Source organism: Macaca thibetana, chromosome 18, assembly GCF_024542745.1.
Source record: "Macaca thibetana thibetana isolate TM-01 chromosome 18, ASM2454274v1, whole genome shotgun sequence".
Taxonomy (NCBI): domain Eukaryota; kingdom Metazoa; phylum Chordata; class Mammalia; order Primates; family Cercopithecidae; genus Macaca; species Macaca thibetana.
Window position 1 is genome coordinate 30,319,240 of NC_065595.1, and position 12,350 is coordinate 30,331,589.

The 12,350-nt window shown below is 44.9% G+C and overlaps 1 protein-coding gene across 2 annotated transcripts in view; it reads left to right on the forward strand.

Moving 5' to 3' along the window:
• The window catches only part of CXXC1 (CXXC finger protein 1), a 459,484-nt gene that overhangs the window by 443,014 nt on the left and 4,120 nt on the right, over positions 1 to 12,350 (forward strand). Inside the window, exons 1-4 of one of the 2 annotated variants that reach the window (XM_050767746.1) lie at positions 11,154 to 11,271; positions 11,351 to 11,436; positions 11,972 to 12,090; positions 12,191 to 12,291. In XM_050767746.1, the coding sequence (XP_050623703.1) occupies positions 11,434 to 11,436; positions 11,972 to 12,090; positions 12,191 to 12,291 (223 nt within the window). In that variant the 5' untranslated portion in view covers positions 11,154 to 11,271; positions 11,351 to 11,433. Of the gene's footprint in view, positions 1 to 11,153; positions 11,272 to 11,350; positions 11,437 to 11,971; positions 12,091 to 12,190; positions 12,292 to 12,350 lie in introns of those variants that run through there. The other variant, XM_050767745.1, reaches the window with a different exon arrangement.

Below are 12,350 nucleotides of genomic sequence, written 5' to 3' on the forward strand. Positions count from 1 at the left end.
TGGGTGTGGGTGTGGAGAAGGAGGCTTGGGGAGGAAGGGAGTTAGTGACCTGGGCCCAAGACCCTAGAGACTTGTCCAGCTGCCCCCACTCCCAGGCCCAACCAGCCCAGCCCTACTGGACTGGCAGTCAGGGCTCACTTTAAGAGGAAAGGGTGACGATCCATGTTACTAAGTCAGACTTAATATTTTTAAGGTGGCAATACTCCTGAAATTGTTCTACACATTCAACGCAACTCCTGTCTCCAAGCTGACTTTTTTGCAAAATTAGACAAGCCGATCCTCAAATTTACATGGAAATTTAAGGGACCCAAAATAGCCAAGATAATATTGAAAAAGAACAAAGTTGGAGGGCTCACATTTCCCAGTTTCGAAATTCTACAAAGCCACAGTAATCAAGACATATAGATATTCAGTACTGGCATAAGGATAGACACATAAATCAATAGAATAGAATTGAAAGTCCAGAAAAGAACCCTTATATTATGGTCAATTGATTTGATTTTTTCCTTCCTTCCTTCCTTCCTTCCTTCCTTCCTTCCTTCCTTCCTTCCTTCCTTCCTTCCTTCCCTCCCTCCCTCCCTTCTTTCTTTCCTTCCTTCCTTCCTTTCTTCCCTCCCTCCCTCCCTCCCTCCCTTCATTTTTTCTTTTCTTTCTTTTTTTTTTGGAGGGGGAGGAATAGAGGGTCTTGCTCTTGCCTGGGGCTGGAGTGCAGTGTGAAGTCACAGCTCACTGCAGCCTCAACCTCCCAGACTCAAGCAATCCTCCCACTCAGCAGGTGCGTGCCACCACACCTGGCTTTTTTTTTTTTTTTTTTTTTGGTAGAGATGGGGGTCTCACTTTGTTACCCGGGTTGGTCTCAAACTCCTAGGCTCATGCAATCCTCTCATCTCAGCCTCCCAAAGTGTTGCAATTACAGGTATGAACCATGGCGCCCGGCCTGATTTTCTTTTCATTGTTATAGTGTGTTTTTTTCTGGGGGTGGGCGGGAGGGACAGGGTCTCACTCTGTCACCCAGGCTGGAGTGCAGTGGCACAATCATGACTCACTGCATCATCGACCTCCTGGCCTCCTGAGCATCTGGGACTACAGGCATGTGCCACCATACCTGGCTTATTAAAAAAAAAAAAAATTGTATGGAGACAGGGTCTTACCATGTTGCCCTGGCTGGTCTGGAACTCCTGGGCTCAACTGATCCTCCTGCCTTGGCTTCCTAAAGTGCTAAGATTACAGGTGTGAGTCACTGCAACTGGCCTGGTCAATTGATTTTAAGCAAAGGTGCCATAACTATTTATTGGGGAAAGAATAGTCAACAAATGTTGCTGGGACAATTGGATACCCACATGCATAAGAATGAAGTTGGACCCCTACCTCACCATACAGAAAACTCAAACAAAAGATCTAAATATAAAATCTTAAGGCTGGGCATGGTGGCTCATGTTTGTAATCCCAACATTTTGGGAGGCCAAGATGGGCAGATCACGAGGTCAGGAGTTCAAGACCAGCCTGGCCAACATGGTGAAACCCCATCTCTACTAAAAATACAAAAATTTATCAGGCGTAGTGGGTGTGTGCCTGTTGTCCCAGCTACTCAGGAGGTTGAGGCATGAGAATCACTTGAACTTGGGAGGTGGAGTTTGCAGTGAGCTGAGACCATGCCACTGCACTCCAGCCTGGGCGACAGAGTAAGATTCCATCACACACACACACACACACACACACACACACACACACAGAGAGAGAGACAAATCTTAAACTATAAAACTCTTAGAAGAAAACTTAGAAGTGAATCTTTGTGACCTTGGATTGGGCAATAATTTCTTAGTATGACACCAAAAGCGCAGGAGACAAAAGTAAGATATATATATAAACTGGAGTCATCAAAATTTAAAATTTGCACTTCAAAGAACACCATCAAGAAAGTGAAGACACAATCCAGAGAATGGGAGAAAATATTTGCAAATCATATCATATATCTCATAAAGGACATGTATTCAGAATTTTGTAAAACTATTACAACTGAATAATAAGAACAAATAACACAATGAAAAAAATGGGCAAAGTATTTGGTTAGATAGTTCTCCAAAGAAGATATATAATGGCCAATAAGCATATGAAAAGATACTGAACATCATTAGCCATCAGGGAAATACAAATCAAAATGACAGTGAGATACCCCTTCCCACCTACTAGCTTGACTGTAATCCAGAAGACAGATTACAAGTATTGGAAAGGATGGGAAGAAATTACAACCTTTCTACATTGCTGGTAGAAATATGAAATGGTGCAACCACTTTGGAAAACAGTCTGGCAGTTTCTTCAGTCAGTAAAACATACCATATGACCCAGCAATTCCACCCCTAGTTGTACACTTAAGGGAAATGAAAATGTGTGCACACAAGAACTTGTACATGAATGTTCATAGCTGCCAAATTCATAACAGTCATTATGTGGAAACAACCTAAATGTCTATCAGCTGATGAATGAATAAACAAAACGTGCTATGTTTGTACAATGGAATATTGTTTGGCCATAATAAGAAATGAAGTACCAGTACATGCTACAATGTGAATGAACCTAAAAAACATGCTAAGTGAAAGAAGTCAGTCGCAGAAAACCACATATAATATTATTCTATTTATATGAAATATCCAGAATGGCAAATCTACAGAGATAGAAAGATTAGTGGTTGCCTAGGGGGAGGGGCTTGGGGAATGGTATCTAAATGGTGCAAAGTTTCTTTTGGGGGTAGTGAAAAAGTTCTAAAAAATGATCAGGAGGCCAGGTGCAGTGGCTCAAGCCTGTAATCCCAGCACTTTGGCAGGCTAAGGCAGGAGGATTGCTCAAGCCCAGGAGATCAAGATCAGCCTAGGCAACATAGTGAGACCCCATCTCTATTTTAAAAAAATTAATTAAAGGAAAAAGTTGATCAGGACAGTAAATGCACAAGTCTGTGAATATACTAAAACCATTGAAATGTAAACTTTTAATGGGTAAATTGCATAGTAGTTGAATTATATCTCAATAAAGCTGTTTTTAAAAAAATACTCAATGCCTTTCACTAGGCTTCAGAAAGATTTATTTTAAATGCACAAAGATTGGTTAATAGAAGAAAATGGGTTTTGAAAGAAGGAACCCCCTTTTTTTAAGGAAAAGGGTGTGATAGGATTTGAAAGATGAGGAAAGCTAATGAGGGCCCCTAACTCCCCCACCCCACATCTCTCATAGGCCAGACCTAAAATACACAAATTCCATACCTAGAGAATTATCATTGGGATCTTGAACACTTTTATTCTCCCCTAGACTCCCAGGATAGCTGTCCCCTTGCTATGTGTAGTGTGTGACATGGAAAAGGGGATTGGCCCAGGCAGGAGACTTAGTGCCTGAATAGGTGGTGGTTAACCAGCCATGTATTCCTGGGTTCCTGCTGCTCTAAGTGACTCTTGAGATTTTCCTGAGCCTGCTTGATTTGATTGTAATTGAACTGTGAGAACTTGCTGTGCAGAGATGGTCCTGCAGGCTTGGAAATGGGAACGGTAGGTACCTTGAAGGACAGAAACAGTCAAGGAGGCCTGGGGAATGCTGCGTGCTGCAGATTATTGATGGGCCTTCCACAGTACTCCAGACAAAGGCGACTTAAACTGTTGGCCCAAGCACCTCTATTCTGTTGTTTCTTCAAACTAACCCGGAGAGACCATTAAAAACCTCCATTTGCACATAGACAATTACAGAGATGGTAATGAAGCCAATTCTGTGTTCACAGCACTGCAGGAAACAAAACTGTGGACTCAATTCACCTTGTGTGGTTTACTCTTCAAGAGATGCTTAATTCTTACCTTCAGGGAGTTTGTAATTTCATTGAGGAAACAACTTGCTCATATATGAAACCACTGCAGATTAACAAAATTACAGGAATGTTCTGCTGTCTGTAATGGCAACTTTTGGAAGAGAACATAGGGATAATCAAGAAAAAAAATTATCATGAACAAAGACCAGTATTAAAGGGTTTTATAATGCTCCATTTTGTGTATGACAAACCTCAGACTTGCTCTGTCTTCTGTAGGACCAAGAACATCATGATCTGGGGCTAAAAAACCACAAACTGGAAGCTTCTGCAGGCTATAAAATTCAAGGTGATATTTACAGATGAGCTTTACGATGGATAGAAACTTACCTGTTCAGGATAGAAATTGGTTGGTAGGAGTCAGGTAGGAATAAAAAGTAGAAATAATAATCTACCACCAAACCAGAGAAGGAAGCCTATTTAATTCTTTTTGCTTTTTTAGAGGGAGTAAGTGGGAAAGGAAGAAGTCAGAATAGAAAACTGGTGCACCTGTTCCTCTCTAGGAACCTGAGTGTGATAAGAAGTGTGGGCCAGGTGTGATGGCTCACACCTGTAATGCCAGCACTTTGGGAGGCTGAGGTGGACAGATCACCTGAGGTCAGGAGTTTGAGACTAGCCTGGCCAACATGGTGAAACCCCGTCTCTACTAAAAATATAAAAATTAGCCAGGTGTGGTGGTGGGCATCTGTAATACAAGCTACTCAGGAGGCTGAGGCAAGAGAATCGCTTGAACCTGGGAGGCCGAGGTTGTAGTGAGCTGAGATTGCATCACTGCACTCCAGCATGGGTGACAAAAGTGAGACTCTATCTAAAAAAAAAAAAAGAAAGAAAGAAATGTGGATGTTAGGGATGGGGAAGCTGTAGCAAGGAGGGAGCAGATTAGAATTAAAGCTACCAAAATGACTTAAACAAGTCCTCCTCACAAATGATATTAAATGACTGGTTCATGACATTTGGCAGTCTTTAAACGTTTCAGAGAGATCAGCTTGAAAGTATAATATATGAGGAAAAAGGACATCTGTGTCAGGTGTCCTAAGACCATCCTTAGGTTCAGTGGACTCACTAGAAGAACACACAGAATACGAAAACACTGTTAAGCTCCCAATTACAGTTTGTTATGGCAAAAGAATACAGATTGAATCAGCAAAAAGGCTTATAGGCTATAGTATAGGAAAGGCCATGCTTCCAGTTGTCCCCTCCTAGAGGAGTCATATGAACAGCATTTAATTATCCCAGAAACAGTGTTGTGGCAACATGAATGAAGTATTGCAAACCAGCGAAGTTCATCCGAGCTTTGGTGTCCCGGGTTTTTATTAGGGGATTGGTTACATGGGTATAGAGGGTGCCATTGCTGACCTTGGTTACTCAGTCTCTGGCCTCTCCGGAGTTCATATTGATACCTTGTGGCCCAAGGTCCCCACCACAAATCACATTGTTATCATAAACTATTTGGTGTGGCCCAAGATCCTAGGTAAATATTAACATTCTTTTTTTTTTTTTTTTTTTTTTTTTTTTTTTTCTGAGACAGAGTCTTGCTCTGTCATCCAGGCTGGAGTGCACTGGTGTGATCTGGGCTCACTGCAGCCTCCACCTTCTGGGTTCAAGCAATTCTCCTGTCTCAGCCTCCTGAGTAGGTGGGATTATGGGTGCCTGCCACCACGCCTGGCTAATTTTTGTATTTTTAGTAGAGACAGGGTTTACCCATCTTGGCCAGGCTGGTCTTGAAATCCTGACCTCAGGTAATCCACCCACCTTGGCCTAACAAAGTGCTGGGATTACAGGTGTGAACCACTGTGCCCACCCGAACATTCTTATTAGGCAAGTAATTCTGAGCACTTTAAGGTTATCTCCCAAGAGCCAAAGACCAGATTTTTTTTTTTTTTTTTTTTTGAATGTGAAGTTTTGAACAACGAAGGCCTCCTGAGTTAATCTTTTACTGCATAACGCTATTTGGAGAGTTCCCATTCTGGACCTAATTCATATTATTCTCTCAGATGTCTTTCTAGGAGGATGTTAATTTTGCCCATTTTTGTAGATGAGAAAAAGGTCTCAAAAAGATTAACTAAACTGCACAATGTCAAGTAGCTAGTATTGGTAAAGCTAGAATCAAACTCAAGCTGTAACACTTTGTTCTTAAAAGCATGAACTGTAAAATATACCTCTAAAAACTATGACTTAAGATATTGCAATAGCCACAGAATATTTCAGTGTCATTGAAAACATAAGATAGATATTGAATCCCTAGGTCTTATTTTTCTGGCATGTTTCAGCAAATTCTGAGGCTGTGCCTGAATGAACATCAACCTCATGAGAGACCTACAATAGTTCCTTTCCATTCAGATTCTGGGTCCTTTCCAGACTAGGGATGCTGCATAGAATGACCCAGGCTCTAAATGGCTGCTGCTTTTGCTGATTCTCAAGTCCACTCTCTCTCCTGGGCCAAAGTGGTTGTCAGTACCGCTGTCACCCATCCTGGCTCCTCCCTGCTCCTTACTCAATTCACCTGCATTTGAATGACTTCTAGGCTTGGTTCCTGCTCTCAGCCCCTATGTCCATTTGGAGAGTGATACCTGCTTTGATTCTTGCCCAAGGTCCAGTCTTGACCCAATCCCTGCCTCCCGCATTCACAAAATGCCAGAAAGATTAGAGGGCCACAGTCTGTTTTTCATACTGTTTTAGACTATCATGATATGGCATAGTCACTTCCCAATTCTAACTCAATGGGACCTAGCCCTCTGCTACGCTCCTCTGCTCTCTCCTGACCCCAGCCCTAATCCACACTGAGTCTAGGCATCTATAGATACCTTGAGCCCTGATTTCTTTAAGTCAATTTTGAGTTTATTTGAACATTATATCAAAGTCAATAAATGAATTTAATAGTCATTATAATAGAATGATTTTCAGACTGGTCCAAAAAACAGAGTTCAACTAAACCAAACAGGTGGATATGCTGGACAAAGGGATAATTTACATCCCAGGTGGGATGGAATGGCATAGTGTGAGATTTCATCACAATACTCAGAATGGCATGGTAATTAAAACTTACGAATTGTTTATTTCTGGAATTTTCTTTCTTTTTTTTTTCTTTTTTGAGACAGGATCTTGCTCTGTCATCCAGACTGGAGTTCAGTGATGCAATCATGGCTCTTTGCAGGCTCGACGGCCCGAGCTCAAGCAATCCTCCTGCCTCAGCCTCCTGCATAGCTGGAACCACAGGCACGTGCCACCATGCCAGCTAAATTTTTTTTTTTTTTTTGAGATGGAGTCTTGCTCTGTCACCCAGGCTGGAGTGCAGTGGCGCGATCTCAGCTCACTGCAAGCTCCGCCTCCTGGGTTCATGCCATTCTCCTGCCTCAGCCTCCCCAGTAGCTGGGACTACAGGCACCTGCCACCATGCCTGGCTAATTTTTTGTATTTTTTAGTAGAGACGGGGTTTCACTGTATTAGCCAGGATGGTCTTGCTCTCCTGACCTCATGATCCACCTGCCTCAGCTTCCCAAAGTGCTGGGATTACAGGCGTGAGCCACTGTGCCCGGCCTAAATGTTTTTATTATTTGTAGAGACGAGGTCTTGCTATGTTGCCCAGGTTGGTTTCGAACTCCTGGGCTCAAGGGATCCTCCCTCCTTGGCCTTCCAAAGTGCTGGGATTATAGGCATGAACCACTGTGCCCAGCCCTCTGGAATTTTTTATTTAATATTTTCAGACTGTGGTTGACCATGGGTAACTAAAACTTCAGAAAGCAAAACTGTGTATTCCTCAGTGAATGATTCCAGTACTGATTTTGTCTGCGCTTGGTGGCGAATTAGAATTGAAGTGCTAAGCATGGTTTTGTCATTGAATTTCAGATATTTATCTCATCCTTGCTGTTTGCAAGAAGTGTCTGGAAGACTTCCGTCCCCCTCCCAGGAATCTTTGGTAGAGTTGGGCTCTCCTTTCCCTTTCCTGTGATCCCCACCTGTGCTGAGATCTTGTACTTGGTTTCTCATTCTGTGTTGTTTGTTCTCCTGCCTAAGATCCTAATCCTGATTCCTGGTGTCTGATCCTCTGGACTTCTGATCCATTTCCTGACTCAGGTCCACTGTGACCCTTAGCTTTCAGAATCTGCTCTATTCTGTGCTTGCCTCATGAACCTTTTTATCTAACTTTTCTCGTCCTGGGGGTTCCCTGAGTCTATGCCCTGATTTCAGCCCACAGCCCAACACTCACAGTAGGAATATTTTACTATTAATTATCAGATCCTTTATTACTGGCTGTGTGACCTGGCAAGGGACTTAGGCTCCCTGAGTCTCAATTGCTTTCACTGCAGAGTGGGGACAATAAGGCTCCTGCTCCATTCACCGTATAAGGCAATTAGGATCAGATAAGCTGTCATGTGAGAAGAAAGTATCTTGTGAACTATAAACCACTAAGCAAATAGAAGGTTTTTAAAATTATGACTATTACCATCGTTATCAAGCTAGACGTACGAAAAATGTACTATTTGACAAAATACTAATCTTTGTTTGCTTCATCATGTCCCTACCAGACTGCACACAGACCAAAGTGAGCACCAATAGTGTAAATTGGGAGCTCCTCAAGGGCAGCATCTCAGATGGTGCTGGGTATTTGAGAAAATAGGAGAGACATTCATATTTATTTTTATCTCATTCCTTTAAATATGTATTTTATGTGGTTTCTGATTTTTGCACTATATTAGTGTGGTAATGTGTAGGATTTATAAAATGGCTGTGAATGCTGACAGTTTTTTACTGACAGGGGTGATGAATTTACAAGTTTGCAGTGGCCGGGCGTAGGGGCTCACGCCTGTAATCTCAGCCCTTTGGGAGGCCAAGGGGAGTGGATCTCTGGAAGTAAGGAGTTCGAGACCAGACTGGCCAAAACTTCATCTCTACTAAAAATACAAAAATTAGCTGGGTGTGGTGGCACATGCCTATAATCCTAGCTACTCAGGAGGCTGAGGCCGGAGTACTGCTTGAACCCAGGAGGCAGAGGTTGCAGTGAGCCGAGATTGCCCACTCCACGCCAGCCTAGGTGACAGAGCGAGACCCCCTCTCAACAACAACAACAACAACAACAACAACAAAAGTTCGCACTAATCTAATAACCTAATAAGGCTCTGATAAAGGAAACTTCGTACACTGCTGGTAGAAATATATGTATCAACCATCAAAAGACAAAATTGCAACAAATTTAGTTATAGATGTAATGGCTTTTACTTGCAATTCATGAATTGGGGCAGATCCCATTATACAAAATAGAATGAGAGCTTCTCCTGGGAAATAGCAGAGTAGTGAATTTTGTAAGGTGGGAGGAAGGAAAAAAAACATTTTTTTTTAAGCTGATTGGTTAACATCAGGTTGCTTCAGGTTACTTTTTTATAAAGATTAAAGCAGAGGTGGCTTTCAAGCTAAAAGTGGCTTGTTTGGGGATTTAGCTATTATTCTGTCTTTCTCCTGATTTCTTGGAAGGTCAGATAAACAATTTAGTTTTGGCTTGGTGGCATGGAACTTTAGCACGAGTGACTCCATTTTGGTGGGACCTAGAGCAGGAGCTCTGTCCAAACCAATGACCACCTATAAATTTGAACATGTCGAACAATATTTAGAGCTAATTACAAAGTAATTCTATCTTTAAGGAGTATCAACTAAGAAGAGGCAAGAGACCAAGCTGCAACGCATGAGTTTATTGGGGCATTAGGAACTGCAATTCAGGAGACACAGATTCAGCTCGAAGTCAAATTGTACTCCAAAAAAGAGGAAGGGGAGTAGGACTTTTTAAGAAAAATAGAAAGGAAGCTAAGGATTACACAAGTTATTTTAAAGAAATTATTATTGGTGGAGGCGGCTGGCCAGCACCAGTCCATAGTTCATTGGTTGTTGTTCAGGAGATGAAGCGCTGGTGAAATATAGCTGGTTTCCAGGACGGTGTGGTCATTGCAGTTTTGACCAATTCAAGGGTTCCAGGCAAGTTCCTATTGTGTTTTAGTTTTGGTTTGTTTGTTTTCCTTTTTGCAAGTTTGCGAGGAGTCCTTAGAATGGCTTCCAGGCGGAGCGGGCGCGGTGGTTCACGCCTGTAATCCCAGCACTTTGGAGGGCCAAGGCTGGCGAATCACCTTAAGTCGGGAGATCCAGACCATCCTGGCCAACACGGTGAAAGCCCGTCTTTACTAAAAATACAAAAAATTAGCCGGGCGTGGTAGCGCAAGCCTGTAATCCCAGCTACTCGGAAGGCTGAGGCAGGATAATAGGTTGAATCCGGGAGGCGGAGGTTGTAGTGAGCCGAGATCGCGCCATTGCACTCCAGCCTGGGCAACAAAAGCGAAACTCCGTCTCAAAAAATAAGTAAATAAATAAATAAAAATTAGAAAGAATGCCTTCCAGGCTCCATTTTACAGCTGTTAACCAGAGTGACACCGTTTTGTATATCACATTTCACAAGAGATAATCAGGTATGAGCATACAGATCTATGTTTAAGAATGTTCGTTGCAACTTTATTTAGAATAATATTTGAAAATGTTCTAAATGCTAAACAATAAATCAATGTAAACTGTGCTTAGGCTTATTGTGCAGCTTATAGAACTAAAATAAGATTTGATATTAGTTTAACAATTGTTTTTAAATAAAAATAAAATAAATAGAAGCCGAACCGTGCCAGGCCTGGCAGAAGAATGACAAGTGGGAGGAGTGAGAGCCGGAAAGAGTGGTGGCAGGTGAAGTCGGAGACGACAGAGGAACTGGTTTCCTCCGCCCCGCAAGGCACACAGCCTGCCGACACCCCATCAATACATGTGGAAGGGGAAAGAGACAGAATGGAGGAATGAATACAACTTGATCCAGGTAGCGTTTCGGGAGCGGCCGCTTTACCTGTGAACCTCTCTGCCTGACAAGCGGCCAATATACGGTATCAACCACCAAGATGGCGGCGCCCTTGAGGAATCCGCAAATAGGTCGCCGCCATGTGTCGCCAAGGAACGTACGAATTCGACCCTCGTACGGAATCAGATTCCAAGATGACGGCATCTATGAGGAAGTCACGCAGTAGGTGCAGCCATGTTGCCTGTACGTCCAGGCCGTACTAGCAGCCGCCGTACGGACTCTACTGACAAGGTGGCGACGCCCTCGGGAAAGCCACAATTGAGCGCTGCCATGTTCCCGGCGAACGTGTGGATTCGGCCACCATACGGATACAATAATCAAGATGGCGGCGCCTGAGGGTTCTTCGGGGGCTCTAGGCGAGCGACCTACTGGTTTGCGGCGGAGACGACGCACGGGGCCTGCGCAATAGGAGTACGCTGCCTGGGAGGCGTGACCAGAAGCGGAAGTAGTTGTGGGCGCCTTTGCAACCGCCTGGGACGCCGCCGAGTGGTCTGTGCAGGTTCGCGGGTTGCTGGCGGGGGTCGCGAGGGAGTGCGCCGGGAGCGGAGATATGGTGAGTACCGGGTTCAGGGAGGGGTTCGGCGGTGGAGGTTGGTGGGGTTGGCAACAGTGGGGTCTGTCGGCCGACTCAGGGGTCTGTGGTGAGCCGTAACCGGAGTCTGTGGACTGAACGGCGGGAGTCTGTGGGCAGAATGATGAACCATCTGGGAGTTCTATGGTGAGCCACGGTGGGGGAGTCCTTAATAGAAGTTTAGTGGGGACTCCGGGTGGCAGTTCCGTGGGAAACCGTGATCGGGGATTGTGAGGAGTCACACTGGGTGGTCTGTAGTGAGCCGTGACGAGGAGTTCGTGTCCGGGGATCCGTGGACAGCCCGACTGGGGGTGGGTGCGGGTGCCAGGTGGGTCTATGAGGTAAACAGGGAGGGGTGCGTAGAGAACCGCGATGGGAAGTCCGCAGTGAATTACGCGGGGTCTGTGAGGCGCCACGATGAAGGATCGCGATGGCCCATTAGCGAGTGTGGACGCAGGGAGCGGGTGTCGGTGGGTGCGTGATGGGAAGTATGGAGCAAAGTAATAGGATGTCAGGGGAAGGGATGGAGGTCAGTGGGGACTGTGATGGAGAGGTTTTTGGGGGGCCCCGATGTGAAATTTGCAGGCAGAGTGGGGATCCCTGCTGACCATGGTGGAGCTGTAATGGGATAAGCCGCCACGGTGGGGGCTGTTTAAGGATCCGTAATGGGGGTATCCCGCAGGAGGGAGATGGTTCAGACCCAGAACCTCCAGATGCTGGGGAGGACAGCAAGTCGGAGAATGGAGAGAATGCGCCCATCTACTGCATCTGTCGCAAACCGGACATCAACTGCTTCATGATGTGAGCCCGGGAGAGGTGGGCGGGGCAGACACTAGCAGGGTGGGGTGAGGCCGATGGGCCGCGCCCCTCACATCTCCACCGCCTGCCCCATCCTCCGCAGCGGGTGTGACAACTGCAATGAGTGGTTCCATGGGGACTGCATCCGGATCACTGAGAAGATGGCCAAGGCCATCCGGGAGTGGTACTGCCGGGAGTGCAGAGGTGAGGGCCATGGATGGACAGGGAAGGCAGGTGGGGCTTCAAGGGAGGAGGAGGAGCCA